This window comes from Perognathus longimembris, chromosome 17 (assembly GCF_023159225.1).
Source record: "Perognathus longimembris pacificus isolate PPM17 chromosome 17, ASM2315922v1, whole genome shotgun sequence".
NCBI classification, from domain to species: domain Eukaryota; kingdom Metazoa; phylum Chordata; class Mammalia; order Rodentia; family Heteromyidae; genus Perognathus; species Perognathus longimembris.
The window spans coordinates 982,677-1,009,231 of record NC_063177.1 but is presented as its reverse complement, the minus strand read 5'-3'; the positions used below and the strand labels follow the sequence as shown (position 1 = coordinate 1,009,231).

The window sequence follows — 26,555 nt, the reverse complement described above, 5'->3', positions numbered from 1 at the left end:
GATGGTCCCATTCAGTAATAAAATCAGCTAACCATTACAACCAAATATCTCCAGATACCAGTATTCACAAGGCAACTTATTTCTACCAACTAGAATATAAAAACAGAAGCAGAGAGATGGGTACAAAACAGTACATTGAGTTTTAGTCCCAGTCAATCAAGGATAACGGAACAGAGATGCAAGATCACAGAGATAATAACACAAATGTTTTAAAATTGTAAGTCAGAATAGAAAGTACCATTTGATTATTGTTTGTAAGCAAAATGTTGAGTACATCTCATGGTGTGTGCTACTGAGAGTCAAGACACACATTATAGAGATAAACTTCCTGTTTAAATATTTTCCTATGTTTAGTTTCATAGAGGAAAGGGGATTTTCCAAGAAACTTGATATATTTTTAAGAAAATAAAAGAAGCAGGACATCTCCACTTGGCAACACAAAGTTGGAGCAAGTCAGAAGTCAGAAGGAAATGATCAGACAATGAATCAGAAGCAATTGACTGGAGGAAATAAAAGAAGCTATCTATTTTTGGCTGCTCCTCTTGAGGCAACTTTTAAAATTACGGTTTGAAGCATCCTTGAAAAAGCACAATTAATTGTAAAGAAAAAAAATCATGTCTTCTTGGGAGGAACCAAAAATCATTGTATAATACTCAGCTAGAGAGCAGAATCTTTTCCTCCCTAGCATAACACTGCAATTGTGCAAGCAGTTGCAATGAATTCATACAGGCCACATAGTGAAACACAAGAGCAGCAGGGATTCTAGAACTTAGCGGTCTTTGAAACAACACCTTACATTATTCCAAGGGCAGATCATCTTCAGATTGCCAACAACTCAAATTATTTATAGGAGATTGATTCATATACTTAACCCAATGTGAGAGGGAATATTTCTAATTATATCCAAACATCTTTAATATGAAGGGAATTAGCCTTGGAAACCTTCAATGCCAAAAACATGTTTTGCCAAATATGTTTTAAGAAGGGGGAGGAGGTTACTTGTTTTCCGTATTTGATCCTATAAAAGTACCCTTGGAATGAGAATGACTTGTCTTTCCTCATAAAGCTTCAAGGTAAGAGTGCGTGAGGTCAGGGCTCTGTCTGGAAGACAAGAAGGGATGCCTGGCTGCCTATGTGCATGCCACACATCCTGGCTCCCACTGTCCTTGGCAGTTCTGCCAGTGAAGCACCACTCTACTCTGTAGCAATTTTAATTAGATGTGGTCTTCCCTGTCATTCCCTGGTTCTCAAATAAGAATTGTGCTATTATCAGGAATTGTTAGCATTTAATCAGAAGAAATTTGCTTTTTTCCTTACAGCTCTGACTCTCATCAAGGTTACATCTGTAGAGGTAAGGTCCTGATTTATTTTTTTCATTCCTAAGTGTAAGGACTCTTCTACAGTGGTTTGGAAAGTGGCTGTTGGTGTTGAAATATAAAAGCATTTCAATTTCACAGCCTGGTCATGCTTGTCTTGACTGTCACTGAGGGGGACTTTAGAAACTGGGTCTCATTAACTCTGATTCTTTGCAATACATGAAAATGCTTTCTCAAGGTCTTTGAGAGTTTTGTACAATTTTTTTCTATTGCTACGATTGCAGTTTGTCATTTGTATGATTATATTAAAATGTAATATAACAGTGTTATTATTCATTTATAAAGACAATATAAGCTTTCTATAGCTCTTCATCAGCAATATATAATCTAAAAAATGGTGAGGTAATGTCTATCTGGATAAAACAAATGCTTTAATACTTGTCCTCAGTTTCTTGAATTTGATTTGACAATCTATAAAAAAAGTTAAATGGCATGAAGAATGATTTTTAGCAAGGCTGATTATTTTTATTGTATTATCCAAGTCATTGTGATTTGAATGAAAAAAGTTGGCTCAAGTGAGTTTCCACAGAAAAGGAATCTTTAACCATTATAAAATACAGTATATGATTATCACTCACAGGATTCATTCATTCTATTTAAAGTGGTAAGAGACAGACTTGAAAGGAAAAAATGAGGGGAAGTTTTTATCAGAATATTAGTAATAGAGCAAGAAGACATAAGTAATAACATTTTGTGATAAATCCTTGAGAAATACTAAAACCTAATGACACTGAGTTTGTCAAAATTCTAATGTAGGGACAAGATAAACTGATGCATAATAAAATTTTAATGAAACAGTATAAAATAAAGCTCCTCACATTTATACCTTCTTTTCAAGTAGGTAGTCTTTATAATTAACTACCAAGTACATAATGAAAAGATATTTCCAGGTACAAAATAGTTACTAAAACTTTAACAACATCTTTGTATCCTTTTACTTCACAAAGACAGCTGTGGGTCTTGTCTGTATCTTTCTCTGTTCTTAGAAGTGTAAATAAAGGGTGCCATGCAGAGACATGTGCTCCTGACTGCATGGTGTTTGTAATCCATGGGGGAAGACAAAAACCTGTATAGGCAATGATACATTTTAGAAAAATTAATAAACAATTAGCTAACAAATGAAACACAAAAGGCAGCCATGATATCAAAGAAGGTGAGCCAGAAACAACTACCTCTTTCCAAATGGTTGATTAAGTACCTGTCAGCACTGGCATAGAACAAGGAGGCTGAATTTCATCCACACCTAAGTCAAGGAAGTGGTTACACCCAATGCAATACACCCACACAGTCAGTAAATAAAAAAAAAAGTTTTTAAAGGGAATCTAATTGTCTAGTATGTAAATTTCTATCACTTTTCTTCCTCTATTAGGCAGGGTCCCTAACAGGGCTGCCACCAATAACGTGCAGCCATGAGTTCTGATGCTGAGATGGCCATTTTTGGGGATGCTGCTCCTTACCTCCGAAAGTCTGAAAAAGAGCGCATTGAAGCTCAGAATAAGCCTTTTGATGCCAAGTCATCAGTCTTTGTGGTGGATGCTAAGGAGTCCTTTGTAAAAGCAACTGTGCAAAGCAGGGAATCAGGGAAGGTGACAGTCAAGACTGAAGGTGGAACTGTAAGTAAAACATCTGGAGCTGAGGAGCCTGTACCTCATGTTGGGGGTAGTTTAGTTGACAAAATTTCTTACCTGGACTCTCTGCTTCACTGGACAGACCGTTACGGTGAAAGATGACCAAGTCTTTCCAATGAACCCTCCCAAATATGACAAGATCGAAGACATGGCCATGATGACTCACCTGCATGAGCCTGCTGTGCTGTATAACCTCAAAGAGCGCTATGCAGCCTGGATGATCTATGTGAGTTCTTTCTCAAGGCCTTCTACTGAAATGGGCAATTTAGTGGGTGTTGTTATTGTTGTTGTTTTTAAACGGTAGGTAATGTTTTCATCACATAATTATACACATATTTATTTATTTTTGGTATAGACATACTCAGGCCTATTCTGTGTCACTGTCAACCCCTACAAGTGGCTGCCAGTGTACAATGCAGAGGTGGTGACAGCTTACCGAGGCAAAAAGCGCCAGGAGGCTCCACCCCACATCTTCTCCATCTCTGACAACGCCTACCAGTTCATGCTGACAGGTGAGTGGCTAATGGCTTTAATGTGAGCTATTTTACTACCCATAATCACAAAATATTAAGAGCCCCAAAGACCTTCAGAAATGCCATAATCTTAACCATTGGTGCTCAGAAGAGGTGACTAAAGAAGAGAGAAGTACTTTCTATTAATGCTGGAACTAAAACTCAGCTCTTCTGATTGCTACCGCCATGAGTTTGCCAGATTTTTCCACCACTTCATTTCATTAAGTTTATTTATGGACTATTTGCTCAAAGACACATAATTTATTTTATGAATTGAAATAATAAGAGTAAGATTAAGTAACAACTGAATCCATATATTGTCTGAATACAAGAGGTATGTGTTCAATCCATTCCGTTTCTTATTGGCTGTAAAACAGATACTTTCAGAAGTAAAAATCATCAGAGACCTACTTTGACAATGACCTCTCTTTCAAAGAGGATGATATTTGAGGACCACATGCTTATAAACAGAAGTTGCGGTTCCCCCTGTCATCTCAGATGTTATTCTGATTGAGCTATCCCCTCTTAACCAATCCCTCTTTTATAAGGCACATGTCTGGGAAAGCCAATTATAGAGTTGTGTTCCATGGCCATAAGATAAAGGTATTTTTTTTCCTTTGTAAGACCAACTGACCATGTAGAAACTAAGTCTGAAGGTAGGTTTGAGTAACACTGTTTTTATAACCTGTTAAACCAAAGTCCAAACCCTTAGTATATACTGTTTGCTTCTTAGTAATATGAGTTAATGAACAGTTAAGCGTGCCACAACGATCTACACATGGCAAAGAGGGGATATAACTGGTTTTAAAGAATACTGCTTTTACATATTAATCAACAGGAGACATTTCCTGTGGTGACTTAAGCAATCTAAGATGACAATATTTAATGCTTCTTTTCCTCAAGTTGAGAGTCTTAAGAATAATATTATGCATAACTTTACAGTAGTATGTTGAAAAGCTATGAAAAGCTATGAAAGCTATGAAAAAATATGACACTGACTCAAATTTTCTAACTGATTCTTGGTAGAAAATGTTGTTTGTGTAACTAGTACACATGCTGACTATATATTTTTTCTTCTAGATCGGGAGAATCAGTCTATCTTAATCACGTATGTATTCTTATTCTGATATTTACTAGTATTTTATCCTCATGAGAAAATGGCAAAGCAAAAGAAAAAAACTAGTTAATGATACCATAAGAAATAAATGGCACAATGAGTCAAAAGTTCAATATTATTTTAGCTTTCTTGTAGGGTGCATATTGAATTTTAATGTAAAATAACAAGATACCAAACTTCTTGTTTGTTAGTCTGGCCTTGAGAGTTTACAAAGCTTTCTTGGAGTGTAAAATGCCTTCTCTGAGCTTGACTAGAGCTCAGGACATGGCCTGTCTGAAGGTAGAGCGATGGAGAATATTGCCAATGATGTGTTCTTAAGGCCTATTTAGAGAATTTCTGTCCATTCAGAGACATAGCTGGACTCTAAAAATGCTGAAGAACATAGGCACATTTTGTAGTTTCTTACTAATTGTTCCATTTTCTACAGTTTGTTGAGTGGCTACTTTGTAGCCTTTCCCAAGCCCAGGCCTCAGTACCTACAGAAGATTCTGGTACATGTTAAGCACTTGAAAAATATTTTAGATGACTAACAGAAGGACTTTTCAACTTATTGTCAAGGCAAAGCACGAGAAATAATATGAATTATTTCACCTTATATCTCTGAAAAATATAAGGGCTGATGTGTGTGGCAGTAAACACTGGTGGCAAAATTAGTTTTGTTTGCTACAACACTTAACTTCTCACATATGTTTGGTGTTTGACAGTGGAGAGTCTGGTGCCGGGAAGACTGTGAACACCAAGCGTGTCATCCAGTACTTTGCAACAATTGCAGTCACTGGTGAGAAGAAGAAGGAGGAAGCATCCTCTGGCAAAATGCAGGTGGGTCTCATGGCCAAGGTCTATTGGGGAAGGGGGGGGGGTTCTCAAGCAAGAAACTCCTGAGCCCTAGATGTGAGGACTGTTCTTGCCTTTGTAGGGGACTCTGGAAGATCAAATCATCAGTGCCAACCCCCTGCTGGAGGCCTTTGGCAACGCCAAGACTGTGAGGAATGACAACTCCTCTCGCTTTGTAAGTATCTTGGGTCCCAAAAGGGTTTTTTCAGTCGTGAAATGCTAGAGTAGTTACATGTGAACTTTTTCAAACTTGTGTGCTCCAAGTTTTGTATATAACATCATCTTTTTCACTCGCAAGGGTAAATTCATCAGAATCCACTTTGGTACCACAGGGAAACTGGCTTCTGCTGATATTGAGACATGTGAGTAACAGGAACTCCCAAGTAGAATCCAAGAATGACAGATGATGGTTTGATGGGCACTCTGCAGCTCCTGCGGAGAGGGAACTTGTAAAACACCAATCTGTTGCCAAACATGCCTGTGGCTAGTGCCAGTCCCATCCAGAGCTCATGGTGTGCCTTACCCACTCCAGGCATGAGAAACCACAAAAAAATTGTTGTTGTTTTTTTCACCTCAGAAAAATTCCAAGAAAATCTTAACACAGAGGAGGTAAATTACCTGTGGATTAAGGATATGTGATTTCTTTTACTCTACTAAGACTCAGTAACTATTGTTCTTAATAGCCTGCCTGTTATAGAATGACAGGAGGCCTCTTAAGGAAAGCAGTATGAGGACTCAGTTATACTTAAAATGTCAAAAGTTTTGAGAAGTAAATACAAGTGGCACACACCTGTAATCTCAGATACCTGTGAGGAGCACAGTTTGAGGTTAGCACAGGCAAACATTAGTGAGACTTTAGCTAAAAAATAAGCCAGGTATATTGGTGCAGGCCTGTAATCCCAGCTACTTGGGAGCTGGAGGTAGGGGGATCACAGTTCAAAGCCAGTTTAGCAAGATCAAGGTTCTGAGTTCAATCCCCACTACCTCAAAACAATTTTAAAAGAGCATGTCATCAGTTAAACTTGTTTCAATTTCTTTCTAGAAACAGTAAAAGAAACTGAATGCTATTTTCATAGATGCAGTATGTGGCACCTCATGGAAACGTTCAGCTACAGTTTCAAGAGACCAATAGATCAATTAGATTTAAGTTTTAAAATCATTCCAGAGCTTTTGACCATTTTTTCTCAATCCAGTGTTAATTATCCATTGCAGATCTTCTGGAGAAGTCCAGAGTCACTTTCCAGCTGAAGGCAGAGAGAAGCTACCATATCTTTTATCAGATTATGTCTAACAAGAAGCCAGATCTGATTGGTAAGAACAACTTAAAGTCTGGAAATTATCTCTTCTATTAATACAATGTATTTGAACAATATTGTACAATATCAACAATGTACTTCTAATATAAAATGTATGCCCTGAATTCTACCTACCCAGAAATGCTGCTGATTACTACCAATCCATATGACTATGCCTTCGTCAGTCAGGGGGAGATCACAGTCCCTAGCATTGATGACCAAGAAGAGCTGATGGCCACTGATGTAAGTGACACATTATTGATAGGAAGGACAAGAGTCCACTGTAGGTGTCATTAAGGACAAAGTACAAATTCTTCTAAATATGTGAGTGTCTTTTTCCCCTAACATTTCCCTCTCTTGTCTCCTGGTAGAGTGCCATTGACATTCTGGGTTTCACTTCTGATGAAAGAGTGTCCATCTATAAACTCACAGGTGCTGTGATGCATTATGGAAATATGAAGTTCAAGCAAAAGCAGCGTGAGGAGCAAGCGGAGCCAGATGGAACTGAAGGTACAAAACTTTACTTAGGTTTACTGGGAATCACAGGCCCCCAAAGCCCATTTCAAATTTACCTCTATTTTACATCTTAGCTTGAAATAGACATACACAAACTTATCCCCACATAGACTCTGTATAAAGCAATTCACTCAATATTCTTGTCCTATGAGTTGTGGGGCCCAGAGTAGGTCATGATGGGAACTTAAATTATGTTTCTGTAGTTGCTGACAAGGCAGCCTATCTTCAGAGTCTGAACTCTGCTGACCTGCTCAAAGCCCTCTGCTATCCCAGGGTCAAGGTTGGCAATGAGTATGTTACCAAAGGCCAGACAGTGCAGCAGGTAAGTGAGTCACCCAATGAATTATGCACCTCCCAGGTCTTCACTACATCTTTAATAACACCAACAATCATTACTATATTTGCAAAGGTGTACAATTCAGTGGGGGCCCTGGCAAAGGCCGTCTATGAGAAGATGTTCCTGTGGATGGTCACCCGCATCAACCAGCAGCTGGACACCAAGCAGCCCAGGCAGTACTTCATTGGGGTCTTGGACATTGCCGGCTTTGAGATCTTTGATGTGAGTTAGCAGAAAACTTTGTAAATCTTGGTGTTGCAGTCATACATAGAAATCCTCTATGAAAAACAACTGCACAATAAATACAAGCAACACATGAAGGAGGACAAAAAGACAAGGAATAAACTTGGAATGAGATGGGCATGAGTTTAAATTCCAGTTCTGTCAATTCCTAGCTATTTGATAATGAAAATGGTACCTTAGAGATAACTGCACAATTTCAACAAGCACCCTATGTAAAGGGTTTAGCATTTCAGATAACATTCTGTCTCTGTGATCTTATGGTCAGTTATTAGATTATTAAATTTCAAGCCCTTGCCACAGTTCCCAATGCATCGTCAGCCCTCAGAACATGATGAAGAAGATGGTAAGATAATGATGGACATAGGAAGGACAAGTGAAAACTCAAAGAAAGGCTCCAAGATTCCGATCTAATCAAGGGAAATAAAGCATGCTTAAATGTTAGTAAAAACGGTAATACCCAAAGGGAATGGGGAAATGACAACGTAAATACAACCGTAAGAAAGAATGCTACATAGTTTAGGAGATAAGAATAGTAAGGTACCACTCCAACAGCAATACTTCTGACTCTGCTCATCAAGAGATCACATATCTGACATTTTTTTCAATGGGTCATAGATAACTTGATGAAATTTGTGTAAGGGGCTTGCTGCATGCAGGACAAGCTATGGTTAACTGAGAAAATCTTTTCCAAATAGAAATTTACGTTATAAATTGAATGTTAAGGGTTGGGAATATGGCCTAGTGGTAAAGTGCTCACCTCATAAATAGAATGTTAATTTGTATTTCCTCTTATTTAGTTCAACAGCTTGGAGCAGCTGTGCATCAATTTCACCAATGAGAAACTGCAACAGTTTTTCAACCACCACATGTTTGTGCTGGAGCAGGAGGAGTACAAGAAGGAAGGCATTGAATGGGAGTTCATTGACTTTGGGATGGACCTGGCGGCCTGCATCGAGCTCATTGAAAAGGTCTGCTTGCCCTTTCTAGACTATAGTAATAATGATCTACAGTATGCAAAAGAAAATCATAAAACCTTAATATGTGGTATGATAAAAGATTTCTACTTGCAACAAAATAAGGAACATTCCTTCCTTTTAAATAACTTTATGAAGCATTTTGATAAAATGCACCTGAATAATTTCTGTAGAGCATAGAACTCTATGCCTACCCAGAGTTTGCAATTTCAATATGAAAATACAGCACTTACTATGTTTTTTTGTTTATTTCCTTGACTTTCTTGTTCTTACTAACTTTTGAAATATGATTTTCTAGGACCTCAAAGCAGAGGCATTTGAATTTCAGTTGTGTCAAGACTCACTAAGACTATTTAAGACCTGGAATATTTCCCTAATCTCACTCCTAGGAATAATTTTTGGCAAATATGGATGCAACTGTGGAATATGAATTGTTAGCAGGCAATTTTTATGACCGGTCTGTCTCACTTGGAGAAATATTTCCTCAAGGTCTTTTGGAAAAGATACAATCTCCATAAAAGCACAACTCTCATTTGTCATACTCCATTATATTAAAAAAAAATCTTGTCAAATTAAAGACTTTAAACTAAAGTAATGAGTTTGCATTAACTATGACACCAAGGATTAAAGTTTAATCAAATGACACCATTACCGTTACCCATTATTTCTATTAACAGAACTCATAAAACATTTGTTTCTTTTCATTCTTTCAGCCAATGGGCATCTTCTCCATCCTGGAAGAGGAGTGCATGTTCCCCAAGGCAACAGACACCTCCTTCAAGAACAAGCTCTACGAACAGCACTTGGGCAAGTCCAACAACTTCCAGAAGCCCAAGCCTGCCAAAGGCAAGGCCGAGGCCCACTTCTCACTGGTACACTATGCGGGCACTGTGGACTACAACATTGCTGGCTGGCTGGACAAGAACAAGGACCCCCTGAATGAGACTGTGGTGGGGCTCTACCAGAAGTCTTCAATGAAAACTCTAGCTTTCCTGTTTTCTGGTGCTGCTGCTGCGGCTGAAGCAGGTAATTTCTAATAAATTAACATTTTACTTGATGTACAAAACCCAACAGAAATGAGGCCTGTCTTATGATTGCTTGTGTGTTCTTTGCCTCCTCAGAGGCTGGTGGTGGTGGAAAGAAAGGTGCTAAGAAGAAGGGTTCCTCTTTCCAGACTGTGTCAGCTCTTTTCAGGGTACAGTCTTATTTCCTCTCTACGTGTATTTAGCACATTAAGTTTTACTCTATTTGGTGGAAAAACGGAAATGGTGTGGCAAAGATTCTAGAATTGGATGTGACTCAGGGAAATAAGTCAGCTGACAGTGGAAGACTGGAGTTTCAGCACCAGAGTAATTTGGAAGAGATGCTTCAGTAAATAATATGTAGGATTCAGAAGGAATGTGAGTGAACTGCACAAGTATCAAATGTTAACATTTAATTTTGGAGCTTAGGAAGGAGGTCATTAGTCACTTAAATGAATAGAGTTAAGTATACCATGAGATTTTATTTAGTTAGTTTTAGCTTTTAGAAGCCTTTTAAGTGATTGAAGTGTTTAAGTGTAGATTAGTAGAGACATGAAATGAGTATATTTTCAAAACTTAAACATGAAAATGGCCTAGTAGTAAAGTGCTTGCATTGTATACATGAAGCCCTGGGTTTGATTCCTCAGCACCACATATTTAGAAAATATGGAAGTGGTGTTGTGGCTCAAGTAGTAGAGTGCTAGCCTTGAGCAAAAAGAAGCCAGGGACAGTGCTCAGGCCCTGAGTTCAAGCCCCAGGACTGGCAAAAATAAACAAACCCAAAACTTAATCAGGAAAAGAAAACAGTGAATTTAGTGCTATTTGACATCTTTAGTAAAGTCAAAAGACAACACCTCTGTATATTAGAAACATTTGCACCTGTAACACCAAACAGAAACTAACTACTTTTTTTTTTTTCTGATGTCAACCCTGATTCTATCTTGAACAGTAGATGCTTTGGTTGCTAAAGGACACCACCACCAGCAACAAAAACATTCTCTATAAGATGATAAACTTTACTCTTGGTAATGTGGCTGTTGGTTTCTTGCCAACTCTTAGAGAAAAAAGTGGCATTAAAGGCCACTTTTTATGGAGCCAACAGAAGGATACAGCTCTGCTTTTAAATAAGAATGAGAGGTAGAGGCTGGGGATATGGCCTAGTGGCGAGAGAGCTTGCCTCATATACATGAGGCCCTGGGTTCGATTCCCCAGCACCACATATACAGAAAACGACCAGAAGTGGCGCTGTGGCTCATGTGGCAGAGTGCTAGCCTTGAGCAAAAAGGAAGCCAGGGACAGTGCTCAGGCCCCTGAGTCCAAGGCCCAGGACTGGCCAAAAACAAACAAACAAACAAACAAAAACAAAAACAAAGAATGAGAGGTAGATACAACTCAAAGTTGGATAAAGAAATGTGTGAGATTTAGAGGAAGACATTGAATTATTAGTAAAATGAAGTTATTTCCATGTATGCAGCATCATGATAAATTTACACTACATGCTAAAAAAATTCAACAGCAGTAAAAAAACCCACCTCAATGGCTAGTAAAACGATATTCTTATGTTTTACCAAGATGCAAAATAGGAAGAGAATGATTTGGGAATGTGGAAATTCCAAAGATGACTTTTTGAAAATTCAAATTTGGATATTGTCCACTAAAATTGAACTGATGTCTTAGACAATGATCAGTATATGTCTGTAAACATCAGTGAGTGAAAGAGCACATTTTAAGAACAATATTCATGACTCCACAGGAAAATTTAAATAAACTGATGACCAATTTGAGGAGCACTCACCCCCACTTTGTGCGATGTATCATCCCCAATGAAACTAAGACTCCAGGTAAGTCACTTTTAATATCTATCTAGATAACTTCCAGTTTGTTTGCTAAAGGCCAAAAAATATGGCAAGTGCATTGTCTCTTTTAGGTGCCATGGAGCACGAACTCGTCCTGCACCAGCTGCGGTGTAATGGCGTGCTGGAAGGCATCCGCATCTGCAGGAAAGGATTCCCAAGCAGGATCATTTATGCAGACTTCAAGCAGAGGTCAGATGCTCTCATTGTAAATTATTTGTAAATAAATTCTTTTTGAAGAGGCTCTTTAATATTTTAGTGAATGAAAGTCAATCTTAGACTGCTTATGAACATATAAAAAGTATGAACTACTTTGAATGTAAAAGCAGTGTGGATAAAAGGGAAGACACGATTTCATGTTTATGTTAAATTATCAAATGCCTATCTTGTTTCTATGGAGAAAGACTTCTTTAATGACAGTCCCTTCACTTGTTTGTTTGGTTTAAACAGATACAAGGTGTTAAATGCAAGTGCCATTCCTGAAGGACAGTTCATAGATAGCAAAAAGGCTTCTGAGAAGCTCCTTGGGTCCATTGACATTGACCACACCCAGTATAAGTTTGGTCACACTAAGGTAATAGCCTCTCTTTGTAGCCTTTTGCTACTCCTGTCTCTGAATTTGACATCAGGTTTCTAATATGCAATGTGTCCATGCACAGGTCTTTTTCAAAGCTGGCCTTCTAGGGCTCCTAGAGGAGATGAGAGATGATAAGTTGGCCCAATTGATTACCCGAACCCAGGCCATGTGCAGAGGGTACTTGGCAAGAGTGGAGTACCAGAAGATGGTGGAGAGAAGGTATTAACAAGGAAAATATCTTAAATGACAATTCTAGTCCCTTTACTTTTGTGTCCAGTTAGAATATGACTTTGAATTTTTCTATCATAGAGAATCCATCTTCTGCATCCAGTACAATGTCCGCGCCTTCATGAATGTCAAGCACTGGCCCTGGATGAAGTTGTACTTCAAGATCAAACCCCTTCTCAAGAGTGCAGAGACCGAGAAGGAGATGGCCAACATGAAGGAAGAATTTGAAAAAACTAAAGAAAACCTTGCAAAGGCTGAGGCCAAAAGGAAAGAACTGGAAGAAAAGATGGTAGCTCTGATGCAAGAGAAAAATGACCTGCAACTCCAGGTTCAATCTGTGAGTACCAGTCATCACCACACTTATTTTTTGCAACCTAATACTAAAATTTCATCTCAGTGACCAATGAAAGTCCTAGATTCCACATAATCAAATGATTTCCAATGTTTCTATTTCACAATTCCTTTAACTGGTCTTTAACATTCCACCTATAACAATGCTTACAATCAGTGTGATAGAAGTCTTTGGTGTCCAGAAGAAAAAACAAAATATGTTTCCTTCCTTCTAGTTTTACTTCTGGGGAGAATGTGGGTAGGAAATGAGGAGAGTTTTGCTCTCTAAGAGTCTCTCTACTGAAAAATGCAAATGAAATAAGAAAAAAAGAATGCTGTCAATGCAAGAGAAGAGACTTGGCAACAAGAACATATCAACTTCAATTGAATATTCAAAAATTTCACATCTGCGTTTTTGTAGAAATGTCCTGCTCAATTTTGTTTTAGAAACTTTCAACCCCAAAGAATGGTGCTATAAAAGAGATAATAATATTTTTTTCTATAGATAATGTCGATTTTTGAGGGGCTGGGGATATGGCCTAGTGGTAGAGTGCTTGCCTTGCATACATGAAACTCTGGGTTCGATTCCCCAGCACCCCATATGTAGGAAACCGCCAGAAGTGGCACTGTGGCTCAAGTGGCAGAGAGCTAGCCCTGAGCAAAAAAGAAGCCAGGGACAGTGCTCAGGCCCTGAGTCTGAGGCACAGGACTGGCAAAAAAAAAAAAAGAATTGAGATAATGTCAATTTTTGTATATGTCTTGAGAGATAAGGTTGATACTCATTTTGATGTTCTAACAAATATTCAGAAGCTTAGGGAATAATATATAGTCAAGTGCTCCTGCCTATCCCATTTTTGTTACTCAAAATTGCCATCAAAATCAGCCATAAAACATAACATTACCCTCTAATTCTCTGAATTCAGAAGGAGAATTAATTGGTCCCATTGGGACTATATATTTTGGATAAACAGAATGTTTTTAAAGACGAATTACCAACACCTAGAGTGGCTTTGTGTCTGTATTTTGTATAGACTAAAATTTTCCAAACTGAGAAAAGGTTTATCATGCCTTCAAGAATCAAAAGATAACTGAAGTGGGTTATCAAACCGTGATCCAAGTATGCTCTTTTCCTTTGGGTATAGAAGTTTTCTTTCTGATAGTATTATATCAATTACCAATTTAATAAGTATTTGACAAATTTCACATTGTGGAGATACAACTTTCAGTAAGAAAATAAACCATGGCTCATAATTTTACAGAGTTTATACTCTAACTTCTATCTTCTCATGAGAAACACAATTGTTACTTCTTTACGGACCATTCCTTGACATGACCCCTTCACCTTAATTCTTCTACTACTCCACTAATTCTAAATTTCCTAGCTACATTATGCTTTTGTTTACTAGGTTTTTGTGTATTAACCTTTTCTAAATGTAAACATTAAACAAAGAAAACTGACCAGAAATTATTTACCAGCATGTTTAATATCAGTTACAGCAAATACATTGGTATTGTAATTTCAACAGGACCCATGATTTCTATTTCTTTTTTTTAATCTCCAAGTTCATATTCTCAGTATTTGCTTGATGTGGAAGACTAATAAAAATGAATTTAAGGGCTGGGAATATGGCCTAGTGGTAAAGTGCTTGCCTTGCATACATGAAGTCATGGGTTCAATTCCTCAGCACCATATATGTAGAAAAATCCAGAAGTGGCACTGTGGATCAAGTGGTAAAGTGCTAGTGCTAGCCTTGAGCAAAATGAAGCCAAGAACAGTGCTCAGGCCCTGAGTTCAAGCCCCAGCACTGGCAAAAAAAAATTGATACTTTAAATTATAACTTGTTTGGTTTCAAAATGTTAACAAGGTTTAAAAACATCCAAGGGATTAAAATCTGAACATGTTTATTCCTCGGCACAGGAAGCAGATAGCCTGGCTGATGCAGAGGAAAGATGTGATCAGCTAATCAAAACCAAAATTCAGCTGGAGGCCAAAATCAAAGAGGTCACAGAGAGAGCTGAGGATGAGGAAGAGATCAATGCTGAGCTGACCGCCAAGAAGAGGAAGCTGGAGGATGAGTGCTCAGAACTGAAGAAAGACATCGACGACCTGGAGCTGACACTGGCCAAGGTTGAAAAGGAGAAACATGCCACAGAGAACAAGGTCTGAAACACATTCAGCTGTATATACTACAGTGAGGTTCTGCCACCCAATGGAGTCATTTTCTAACTGAGAACTTTCTTTCTTTACCTTTGTAGGTGAAAAACCTTACAGAAGAGATGGCAGGCCTGGATGAGACCATTGCTAAGCTGACCAAGGAGAAGAAGGCTCTCCAAGAGGCCCACCAGCAGACCCTGGATGACCTTCAGGCAGAGGAGGACAAAGTCAACACCCTGACCAAAGCTAAAATCAAGCTTGAACAACAAGTGGATGATGTAAGTCTAATATCATGTAAAAACAATTTTATTAGCATTTGTAATTGTTAAGGCCTTGTAGTATCATAATACAATGAGTAGTTATCAATTGTTCTTATGAATTCTTATTCATAGACTAGGAACATAATCACTGTACAAAGACCAAAATGCTCACACAAGAAAAATTTTAAAGTCCATAAACAGTTGTCTATGAATCATAGACAGGTAATATGAATAAAAAAGGAAAAGAATCACCTCCAAAAATAGCTTTATAAATATAACAGTCCATAGCTGAGCTTGAAACCCTTATAGGAATAGGGTAGAGATAAGTCTCAGAGACAGAGTGTCTGACCAGCATGTCTGAAGACCCAAGTTTGAATCTCAACACCACCAAACAGAAAAGAAAGCTGTAGGTAGGCCAAGGAACAAGGGTATGTTGTAAGCAAAAAAGCACAAGAACATCAAAGAAGTAGTAATAGTCAATAAGGCTGACAAGAGCAACAAAGAGGACACTGAATATGGTACGTGGAAGATGAAGTTCGTAGTAGACATGACTAGAAATGTCTCAGCAAAGGTCCACAGCTTGGCAATATTGCTGTCGCAACTACTGCTGACAAGATATTGCTGACAATGAATTTTAGTGGCAAGATACAGAAAGCATGATATCCCATGAGTAGTTTGCTGTACACTTCAGCATATTTCACCTTTCAAATGCTGGATTCTTAGAGGAGCAGGAACCAATCTGTCCAAATCATTAAAAAATCGCAAGTTTTCTTAATTGGTATTCATTAACATTCTAAAGTTATGCCTGAGATAAAAAGTTGTGGCATTCTATGGATTGCATTCATGTATTATTAATTTTTAGCTTGAAGGTTCTTTGGAACAAGAAAAGAAAATTCGAATGGATCTAGAAAGAGCAAAGAGGAAGCTGGAGGGAGACCTGAAATTGGCCCAAGAGTCCACAATGGATGTAGAAAACGACAAGCAACAACTTGATGAAAAGCTGAAAAAGTAAGCAGTAGGCAAGAAGTAGTTACTTTACTATGGAGTAATTACTACAGAATAATTAGTACGAATATTTCTGTAATTGATATAAAGCACTTTTTCAATAGGAAAGAGTTTGAAATGAGCAATCTGCAAAGTAAGATTGAAGATGAACAAGCCCTTGGGATGCAACTACAGAAGAAGATCAAGGAGTTACAAGTAAGTACATGATTTCCACTGGACAAATTCAACAGGAAAAAATGACTGACACAAGAAGCTGAGTTTGTGCTTTCTATTATTTCTAGGCCCGCATTGAGGAGCTGGAGGAGGAAATCGAGGCAGAGCGGGCCTCCAGGGCCAAAGCAGAGAAGCAGCGCTCTGACCTCTCCAGGGAACTGGAGGAGATCAGCGAGAGGCTGGAAGAGGCCGGTGGGGCCACTTCTGCCCAGATAGAGTTGAACAAGAAGCGGGAGGCTGAGTTCCAGAAAATGCGCAGGGACCTGGAGGAGGCCACCCTGCAGCATGAAGCCACAGCCGCCACTCTGAGAAAGAAGCATGCAGACAGTGTGGCAGAGCTCGGGGAACAGATTGACAACCTGCAAAGGGTCAAGCAGAAGCTGGAGAAGGAGAAGAGTGAGATGAAGATGGAGATCGATGACCTTGCAAGTAACATGGACACAGTCTCCAAAGCCAAGGTATGACTACGCTTTATGTCTCACAGTGATTCCTGTAGGGCAGGTGTGAACCTTTAAAGAATTATTATAAACTGTCAGGAAGAGGTTTGGACAATACAATATAGAACTTTGAAGGCGAATAACCCAAGTTTAGTCACACTTTATACAAGAATAATTATACACAAGAAATATGGAGGGTAAAAAATTTAAATTCTTTCAAATAAAAAATACAATGATACATGTTGAGATCTTTCTAAATCCTTCCCATTGTATACTGGGCTTTTTCATTTTCCCATTAAGCAAAAATGAATTTGCTTCTCAAGAGCTGAATGGGGTATCATTATGCTGTATCATACTAAAAAATAGTAAAAATGTTAAATTCACAAATCAATGTAATTGCAGTGCCATTAGACTATATGTTTTAATATTTTTTGCTACAATCTAAGGCCTCTCTGTTTTTTTTGTTTGTAAAGATAATTTATCCTCAAAATAAATGAGAACTGTACTAATGGAATTCCTAGATTACTGAAACTTGAGATGCTTTCTGCCACATTTTGAATTCAGGGAAACCTGGAGAAGATGTGCCGTACACTAGAAGATCAAGTGAGTGAACTGAAGACCAAAGAAGAGGAGCAGCAGCGCCTGATCAATGAACTTACAGCACAGAGAGGGCGCTTGCAGACAGAGTCAGGTGGGTCATTTACCAGTATTTATCTCGAATAACAAACGTACATAGACACTCAATTTGCTGAAAACCTCTACATTTGAGTTACTTGAGATTATATTTTATCTCTCGGAGATGTTAATATGAAATGTTAATATGAATTCATTATTGGTCAATGTCATGGGGCTGTTCTGTTTTATTACAGAAGATCGGTAGACGGATGGATAGATGGATGGGTGGATGGATAGATAGACCAATCCATATACCTTTGTTTTTGACAATGTTAAAGCAGATTTTGCATAAGTAAAATAGTATCTAATGCAAGTCACATATGGCAATACATACCTGCAATCCCAGCTCTCAGGAATCTGAGGCAGTAGGATTGTGAGTTCAAAGGCAGTATTGGCTTCATAGTACATTTTGATGCTGTCTCTCTCTCTCTCTCTTTCTCTCTCTCTCAGAAACGATAGAGAGTATCAAATGCCATGTATTCTCACTTTTCAAAAGACTGACAATTTATTTTTTCATTAATGTATTTCTATTTTCAAACATTTTTATTTATGAAAATGACAAAGTAACCTGTTCAACTAAGCTTATTCCAATCTTTGCACTGAAGTTTTGCATTTGCTGGTAACTAACAGTTACCCAGCCCCATTTTATATTTTAGAGCTTCAATTTCCAAAATCAGACTCAGTTTTGTGGCTTGTGATCTTTACAGGTGAATATTCACGCCAGTTAGATGAAAAAGACTCATTAGTATCTCAGCTCTCGAGGGGTAAGCAAGCATTTACACAACAGATTGAGGAACTGAAAAGGCAGCTTGAAGAGGAGGTAAAGGTAAGCAGTCATCACTATTGTTGTTTTTCAGCTTTTTTGCTTTTTCCTTACTTTCAAAGATTTTCTTTTGATGGTCTGTAAGACCAAAGGGAATACATAGCACTTTAAAGGTGTAAATTTCCAATTGATTTTTCAGGCTAAGAGTGCCCTGGCCCACGCCCTGCAGTCCTCCCGCCACGACTGCGACCTGCTTCGGGAGCAGTATGAGGAGGAGCAGGAAGCCAAGGCTGAGCTGCAGAGGGCCATGTCCAAGGCTAACAGTGAGGTTGCCCAGTGGAGGACCAAATATGAGACGGACGCCATCCAGCGCACAGAGGAGCTGGAGGAGGCCAAGTATGTTCTACACTTAGTTATGACTGAAATATCCTTGTTAACAAAGTATACCTGCTCTTAAGTTCTAAGCAAGAAGAACACTTGCCTCCAAAGAGCCTAAAACTCTAAGAAAAACATCTATGAATAAACATAAATCTGAACAAGGAATATAAATGCCTTAGGTAATCTCAGTTTAAAAAAATGTATCGCAGAGAGTAGGAAGAAAAAGGATATAAAGCAGGGGGATATGGGAAAAAAATAAAAAGGAAACTTTTGACTTAGCTCCTTCTACACAAGTACAGACAGAGTAAGAATTAACTGTATTCTTTTGACCTCCTCATTAATGGCTGAGAATCACTAATGGAATAATTAGCCCAGAGTGACTGATGAACTGGAGAAAAAGTAATCGGGCTTTAAAACAGCTCTTCCTTGTTAGATGCAGAACTATAAATGATTGTACGGAAAGAATGGAATAAAGAATAGAAATACCTGTTGCTAAACACCAACAAAAGTAATTCAAATGTACATAAAATGCGAGAGTAAGAAAGAGAAAACACATTACTTTATAAAGGGCTCAATATTCAATATAATCCAGAAGTTCAAAACTATTGAAGAGGAAGAATTTAGACAGGAAAGGACTTACTTACTCAACATAAAGCTTAAGATGACATCTAGACACTCAATGTACAACATATATTGCTGGTATTAATTTTTGAGTGGATCCTTAGAAGAGAGTCTGAGACAAACTGCCATAACAAAATTTGTACTGACTTAGAAAAGCTTCTTTTATTAATGGATTAAAGCTGGCAAAAATAAGGATACAGTTAAACAGACAAAAATCAAATGTTTCATTTAAACTCAGTGTAGCTAGCTTTTGAATCCTTAATACATGTGACAGACTCTAAGAACAAAAGCTTAGTAAGATAACTCTATATTCTGATGACTAAAATTCATTGGAGAGATAATAGTCATTCAAAGTAGAGAATATTCTCTCCTTTGGAATACTCTTTACAGTGGAAGGACAGATCTGGGTAAAGTACTGGGTCAGGCTTGTCACAGATGGCCTTAGAAAGTACAGCAATACTGAAATTCAGGGTCTTTTAAAAAAATATTTGGCAATAGGAGAGTGATGAATTAATATAGAACTACATATACAAAGCAAGCCTGAGAAACAATGTACTGAAGAAGTCTGAATATAGAACCTTCTCTCTTGTACTCTCTTTGAAACTGAATCAATTATTATAGTAACCATTTACTTGTATTAACTCTATTTCACTTTTCAGGAAGAAGCTAGCCCAGCGTCTGCAGGATGCTGAGGAACATGTAGAAGCTGTGAATGCCAAATGTGCTTCCCTAGAGAAGACAAAGCAGCGGCTCCAGAATGAAGTGGAGGACCTCATGATTGATGTGGAGAGAACTAATGCTGCCTGCGCTGCTCTGGATAAAAAGCAAAGGAACTTTGATAAGGTATCCTTCCAGTTTTTTGCTTCAGTTTCCACAGTCTGATCAACCTTAACCTACATTCAGTGTGCCTCCTGAATCTGAATCTGAATCTGAACCTGTGCTACTCTCAGCAACCTTTGCTCCATCAGTAGGTACCTATGAGAGCATCAGAGGGATATTCTTGGAATTCATTTTCTCCTCATGCACATTTACTTTTCAGCCCTAGATCACTTCTAAACTTGCACAGTTTCAAGAACAAATGTCTATTATCCTACCAAAATGTCTCCACTAAACAGTTTTACCTATCCTTGTCCTTCAGATCCTGGCAGAATGGAAACAAAAGTATGAAGAAACACATGCTGAACTTGAAGCTTCTCAAAAGGAGTCCCGCTCACTCAGCACAGAACTGTTCAAGATTAAGAATGCTTATGAGGAATCCTTAGACCATCTTGAAACCTTAAAGAGGGAAAATAAGAACTTGCAACGTGAGTGTATTTACTTATTCTTTAACAAAATACATGAAACAATGCTTTTCCTCTCTGAACACATCTCTGTATTCTTTTTTTTCACAAACAGAGGAGATTTCTGACCTCACTGAACAGATTGCAGAAGGAGGGAAACGTATACATGAACTGGAAAAAATTAAGAAGCAAATTGAGCAAGAAAAGTCGGAGCTTCAGGCTGCTTTAGAAGAGGCAGAGGTAGGCAGTGTATTGTATACTCTAAAATAACTACAAGAGAAATTAGGCTGAACTGAATGCAAACATGGATGAATTGGGAATTGAAAAGTGTATGATCTGGCTGGGGAGACAAATGTACATAACACATTGTAGACCTTTCTTAACCATGACATAAAGAGGTATTATGAGAGCACAAAGATAGGAAATAATTTAGATTTCTAGAAAACTACACACTTCCATTCCCCTGCTCATGACACCTTTAACTGTTAAGGCATCTCTTGAACATGAAGAAGGAAAGATCCTACGCATCCAGCTTGAGCTGAACCAAGTCAAGTCTGAAATTGACAGGAAAATTGCTGAGAAGGATGAGGAAATTGACCAGCTGAAGAGAAATCACATCAGAGTGGTGGAGTCCATGCAGAGCACACTGGATGCTGAGATCAGGAGCAGAAATGATGCCATCAGGATCAAGAAGAAAATGGAGGGAGACCTCAATGAAATGGAAATCCAGCTCAACCACTCCAACCGCATGGCTGCTGAGGCCCTGAGGAACTACAGGAACACACAAGGCATCCTCAAGGTAAATGGCTCCAAGAGAGGCTGGTCCCAGGGAGACTGGGGTGACTCAGGCTGAGAGCTTGGTGTCTCACTGGTCTTTCCTTCCACAGGACACGCAGCTGCACCTGGACGATGCTCTCCGGGGCCAGGAGGACCTGAAGGAGCAGCTGGCCATGGTGGAGCGCAGAGCCAACCTGCTGCAGGCTGAGATTGAGGAGCTGCGGGCCACGCTGGAGCAGACAGAGAGGAGCAGGAAAATTGCAGAGCAGGAGCTCCTGGATGCCAGTGAGCGTGTTCAGCTCCTCCATACCCAGGTGAGCAGAATTATAAGAGATACAAAGAAATAAAGATAAAATTCTTGAGCATATCTTAGTGATACTTGGAAATTTTATTGTGTCTTATAGATTTTTGTTTAAAACATTTTTTTAGATGAACAATATTTTTGTTCATCTGAACTATATAACACCTAGATTTAACATTAAAAGCATGCTGCTAACTCAGATTATTTATAGAACTAAGAAGAATACTAGCTAATTTAATTAAGTTACAAGTTCATACAAACATCAGGGATCCTAATTTTCCTACTGCATACTTAATATTTCTATATTTAATATTTTACCCAGAACACCAGCCTGATCAACACCAAGAAGAAGCTGGAGACTGACATCTCCCAAATCCAGGGAGAGATGGAGGACATTGTGCAGGAAGCCCGCAATGCAGAGGAGAAGGCCAAGAAGGCCATCACTGATGTGAGCAGAGGGTAAGAGGGCAACCTGAATCCTGCTGTGCTCTCTCAGCTCTTAACTTTGTCTGTCTTACTTTTCACTAGGCTGCCATGATGGCTGAGGAGCTAAAGAAGGAGCAGGACACCAGTGCCCACCTAGAGCGGATGAAGAAGAACCTGGAGCAGACAGTGAAGGACCTGCAGCACCGTCTGGATGAGGCTGAGCAGCTGGCACTGAAAGGTGGCAAGAAGCAGATCCAGAAACTGGAGGCCAGGGTGAGTCTTCCAATCAACATGTATTTCTATCTCATACCTGTCCAATACATGCCTGGGCATAGCTAGAATTGCTAGCCAATGTGAAACATCTTGAAATAATGGCGGTATCTGCTCTTTTGCCTGAGAGCCTATAATGGGACCATTTTATGAGGGCATGAAAAACCATGTATGAACAGAAGAAGTATGGGGGTCCTTGGAAGGAGAAGAAACTCATTGACTGAAGGAATGGTAACATCTGTGAAAATGTCTGCCCTTTGCAGGTCCGTGAACTTGAAGGAGAAGTTGAAAGCGAACAGAAGCGCAATGCTGAGACTATCAAAGGCCTGCGTAAACATGAGAGAAGAGTAAAGGAGCTCACTTACCAGGTGAGGAAAAGGGCCTATGTGGGCTCTTACCCAGTCCTCAAGAGATTAAAATACACATAAGTTAAAATTAAAATACATATAAAAATTGGATGAGAAACTCACTGTAAAATATTTCAGACTGAGGAAGACCGCAAGAATGTTCTGAGGCTCCAGGACCTTGTAGACAAGCTACAATCGAAGGTGAAAGCGTACAAGAGACAAGCCGAAGAAGCGGTGAGTGGACAACCCCTGGGATGACTGGGAAGCCTCTAGCTCCCATATGACAAGGGAAACTTAGTTAAAGGGAAGAGAAACAAGACAATAATAAAATGAGGAGGGGTGAAGGGAAAATCACCTAGGGAAATTCTGGGAATGAGATGAAGCAAGCCACTTGAAAAATCTGGGAAATATGCTCTCAGGAGGATGTGAGTAGGGGTACAACTCAGTAGTGAAGCAGGTATTAACATCTGTGGTATGCTGGATTCAATACAAAGCACCTCAAAATTATGCAGAAGGGATGAAAACATGAAAAACTTTGATTGTAAAAGGGTCTGGTTCAAGACGCAGAAAGAGTAAGAAACAAAGCAGCGCAGGTGGGGCTGGAAAAATAGTCAGAAGGCAGATAATAGGGTTTTCTAGACTCTGGGAAGAAGTCTGGATTGTATATAAGTATGATGGGGCACTGGAAGAAAAAGGATCATTTTTATCTGAGATAATCATGACCTGATTTCTAATTTATTTATTTTTTTTTTTGGCCAGTCCTGGAACTTGGACTCAGGGCCTGAGCACTGATCTGGGCTTGTTTTGTTCAATGCTAGCACTCTGCCACTTGAGCCACAGTGCCACTTCTGGCCTTTTCTATACAGGTGGTGCTGAGGAATCAAACCCAGGGCCTCATGTATACGAGGCAAGCACTCTTGCCACTAGGCCATATTCCTAGTCCCTGATTTCTACTTTTTATTTATTTATTTTTTGTTTTTTTGTTTTGCCAGTCCTGGGGCTTGGACTCAGGGCTTGAGCACTGTCCCTGGCTTCTTTTTGCTCAAGGCTAGCACTCTGCCACTTGAGCCAGAGCACCATTTCTGGCCATTTTCTACATATGTGGTGCTGGGGAATCGAACCCAGTGGCAAGTGCTCTTGCCACTAGGCCATCTTCCCAACCCTGAATCCTACTTTTTAAAAAGAGTAATCTTGGTACTATGTAGAGAAAGTACAGCTAGGTAACCAGGTTGCTGCAGAGGAATTTATTAGGAAGCTTCTCAGGTGGTTCTGTGGCTTGGATTAGCATAGTGATGGACAAAAGAGAAGGAGAAAGATTCAAGATGATCTATAGGAGGAGGTAACTACAAGATGTGCCAATAGCAGCAGAGGATCACAAGAGACCAATAGCTATGCCCTTATGAGCACATAAGATGATTCCAAGTGAAATGAACTCCATATTATGGAAACGACTGTTATATCACTGTTGTAATTACTTTCAACATGTCATGTGAAATGGTTGCTTCTTTTCTGATGATCCTCTTGAATCCTCTTCCTGTGGTTGTCCCTGCACTATCACTGTATCTCATCTGAGTACCCTGGATACTGTATATACTGGTATTAGAACTAGGAAAGTAAAAGGGAATATCAAAATCGAGAAACAGGATAAAAAGACAAATGACTCCAAAAGCAATACTTGCAAAACCATTTGGTGTAAACCAACTGAACAACTAACTCATGGGTGGTGGGGGGAGAAGGAAAGAGGAAGGGAGGAATGAGGGAAGAGGTAACAAGTAGTACAAGAAATGTATACATGGCCTAACATATGAAACTTTAACTCCTCTGTACATCACTTTGACAATAAATAAGTAATTATTATTTAAAAAAACACAAAGTAAACTCCAAGAAATGGAAGCAAAAGAAAAAAAAAGAATGATTCATGGAGAAAAAAAAAAGATGTGCCAATAGGCCTGAAAATAAATCATGTATAATTCATCATGTTTGTGGTTTGTAGAACCAGGTGTACTGTACAACAATTACAATTAGTAAACCAAGGGAAAGGCATATTTTCAATACAAGAACAAACAGGAATTATATTTGATTTACATTACATGTGAAATATCACTATATACCACTATGAAAATACCAAGTAAATAATTGAGCTTTCAGAGTCTGGAGCTCAGATCTCAGTGATATTCAAACCACTAGCTTCTTGGCCCTCTACCCTATCTCATTTCACCACTTAAATAATAATCAAGTAATGCACATTTCCTAAGCACAAACAAACACATCACAAACAAGTTTCTTTGTCCATTAATTATTTTCATCCCCCACTTCTAATATCTCAAAAGAAGGAAAAGAGCATGAACAAGGCAAGAGAGAGGAGAAACCAGACAAGCACACACATATACACTCACACCCAGGTTTTAGACAAATCTCTTAAACTTCTCTAGCTCCAATTTTGCTCTTCTGTAAGAGAAAGGTTTGAGGGCTTTTGTAAACTATACTTTCTAGTGATCTTAAGATTTAAGAATGTCCTAAATTTTAATGCCACATTTTGGCATTAAAAATAATTATTCATGAGGACTAAACTGCTACATCGCACTGATATATCCTCTAGTGTAACCAGAGAAAACTCAGGCTATTTTAGGAAACAACAAACTTGTTTAATTTCTAATCCTTCATTAAGTATTTGAAGTGACAATTATTTGTACTCAAGGCTATTAGTTTGATATAGATTGTCTGTCTGCGTTTTTAAAAAAGGTTTAGTTCTATTCTCAAGATCCTGGGGGTGTGGTGGGGGGCAACCTAGGAAGCTCTAGGATTTTAGCTTTTCTAAAAGTCTAGAAACAAATGCCATTTGGCATTACCCTTGAATTCAGTAAGCATAAGGGTCAAGAGCATTTTTTTTTTGCCAGTCCTGGGGTTTGAACTCAGGGCCTGAGCTCTGTCCCTGGCTTCTTTTAGCTCAAGGCTAGCACACTACCATTTGAGACACAGTGCCACTTCCACCTTTTTCTTTATATGTGGGACTAAGAATCAGACCCAGGGCTTCATGCATGCTAGGAAAGCACTCTACCATTAGGCCACATTCCCAGCCTTCAAGAGCATTTCTTGAGATGTCTTTAAAACCTGTCTTACTAGTATGAGTAATTTTTAATTTAAAAACCCACTGACATAAGAATCTGGAAAACTGGACATTTTTTCCTCATAACTGTATTCCCATTCTCAGGAGGAACAATCCAATGTCAACCTCGCCAAGTTCCGCAAGATTCAGCATGAGCTAGAAGAAGCCGAGGAGCGGGCTGACATCGCAGAATCCCAGGTCAACAAGCTTCGGGTGAAGAGCCGAGAAGTTCACACCAAAATCATAAGTGAAGAGTAATTCATTCTACTGCTGAGAGTGACAAAAGAAATGCACAAAATGTGAACATCTTTGTCACTCTGTTTTATACTAACAATTTTGGGAGATAAAAAATTTATCTACCAAGAATTTTGTGTCTCTTTTATTCTTTCATGTCAATTTATCTTTTTATGCAAGAGAAGGAACACTTTGCTTGCATTTTATGGGAAAAGTGCTCAGCCACCATGAGTAAAGCATGATTGAGAATAGTAAAGCCAGTCATAGAAAGTGGTGTCATATAGTTGGCTTCGGGAGTCAAAGGCATATGAGAGGCAGGTGGAAACATAGCCATACCTCCAATGTGGCAAAACATCAGCTAGCTCTATTAACATTTATCAGTTTTCTTCATAAAATTATAGGAAATCCTTCATCCTAAAAATAGAATAAAATAATACTCTGGTTTCTCTTCAGATCATATAAATC

The 26,555-nt window shown here is 38.8% G+C and overlaps 1 protein-coding gene across 2 annotated transcripts; it reads left to right on the top strand.

Moving 5' to 3' along the window:
* Positions 1 to 1,047: 1,047 nt before the first annotated feature.
* LOC125366189 (myosin-1) lies at positions 1,048 to 26,222 on the top strand. Of its 2 annotated transcripts, XM_048366688.1 has the most exons (40): positions 1,048 to 1,073; positions 1,320 to 1,351; positions 2,746 to 2,989; positions 3,087 to 3,230; positions 3,360 to 3,516; positions 4,597 to 4,624; positions 5,338 to 5,452; positions 5,550 to 5,642; positions 5,766 to 5,829; positions 6,680 to 6,778; positions 6,902 to 7,005; positions 7,134 to 7,272; positions 7,482 to 7,600; positions 7,688 to 7,837; positions 8,656 to 8,826; positions 9,546 to 9,858; positions 9,954 to 10,027; positions 11,608 to 11,695; positions 11,782 to 11,899; positions 12,158 to 12,281; positions 12,367 to 12,503; positions 12,594 to 12,849; positions 14,761 to 15,003; positions 15,099 to 15,275; positions 16,120 to 16,265; positions 16,367 to 16,457; positions 16,544 to 16,933; positions 17,477 to 17,603; positions 18,295 to 18,413; positions 18,550 to 18,746; positions 20,009 to 20,192; positions 20,488 to 20,653; positions 20,745 to 20,869; positions 21,120 to 21,428; positions 21,517 to 21,720; positions 22,030 to 22,155; positions 22,236 to 22,406; positions 22,667 to 22,771; positions 22,889 to 22,984; positions 25,962 to 26,222. In XM_048366688.1, exons 3-40 carry the CDS (start codon positions 2,786 to 2,788, stop codon positions 26,112 to 26,114), a joined length of 5,826 nt encoding a protein of 1,941 aa, XP_048222645.1. In that variant the 5' UTR covers positions 1,048 to 1,073; positions 1,320 to 1,351; positions 2,746 to 2,785; the 3' UTR covers positions 26,115 to 26,222. The 2 variants fall into 2 exon arrangements, with proteins under 2 accessions (XP_048222645.1, XP_048222644.1); XM_048366687.1 differs by having other exon boundaries at positions 7,482 to 7,837.
* Positions 26,223 to 26,555: the final 333 nt, after the last annotated feature.

Bases quoted from the DNA above. Each gene is read 5' to 3' on its own strand.
- LOC125366189 (XM_048366687.1), top strand. From the start codon at position 2,786: ATGAGTTCTGATGCTGAGATGGCCATTTTTGGGGATGCTGCTCCTTAC. The intron at 2,990-3,086 runs GTAAGTAAAACA...TTCACTGGACAG, and splicing joins TCAAGACTGAAGGTGGAACT to ACCGTTACGGTGAAAGATGA. The intron at 18,414-18,549 runs GTAAGCAGTCAT...TTGATTTTTCAG, and splicing joins AGCTTGAAGAGGAGGTAAAG to GCTAAGAGTGCCCTGGCCCA.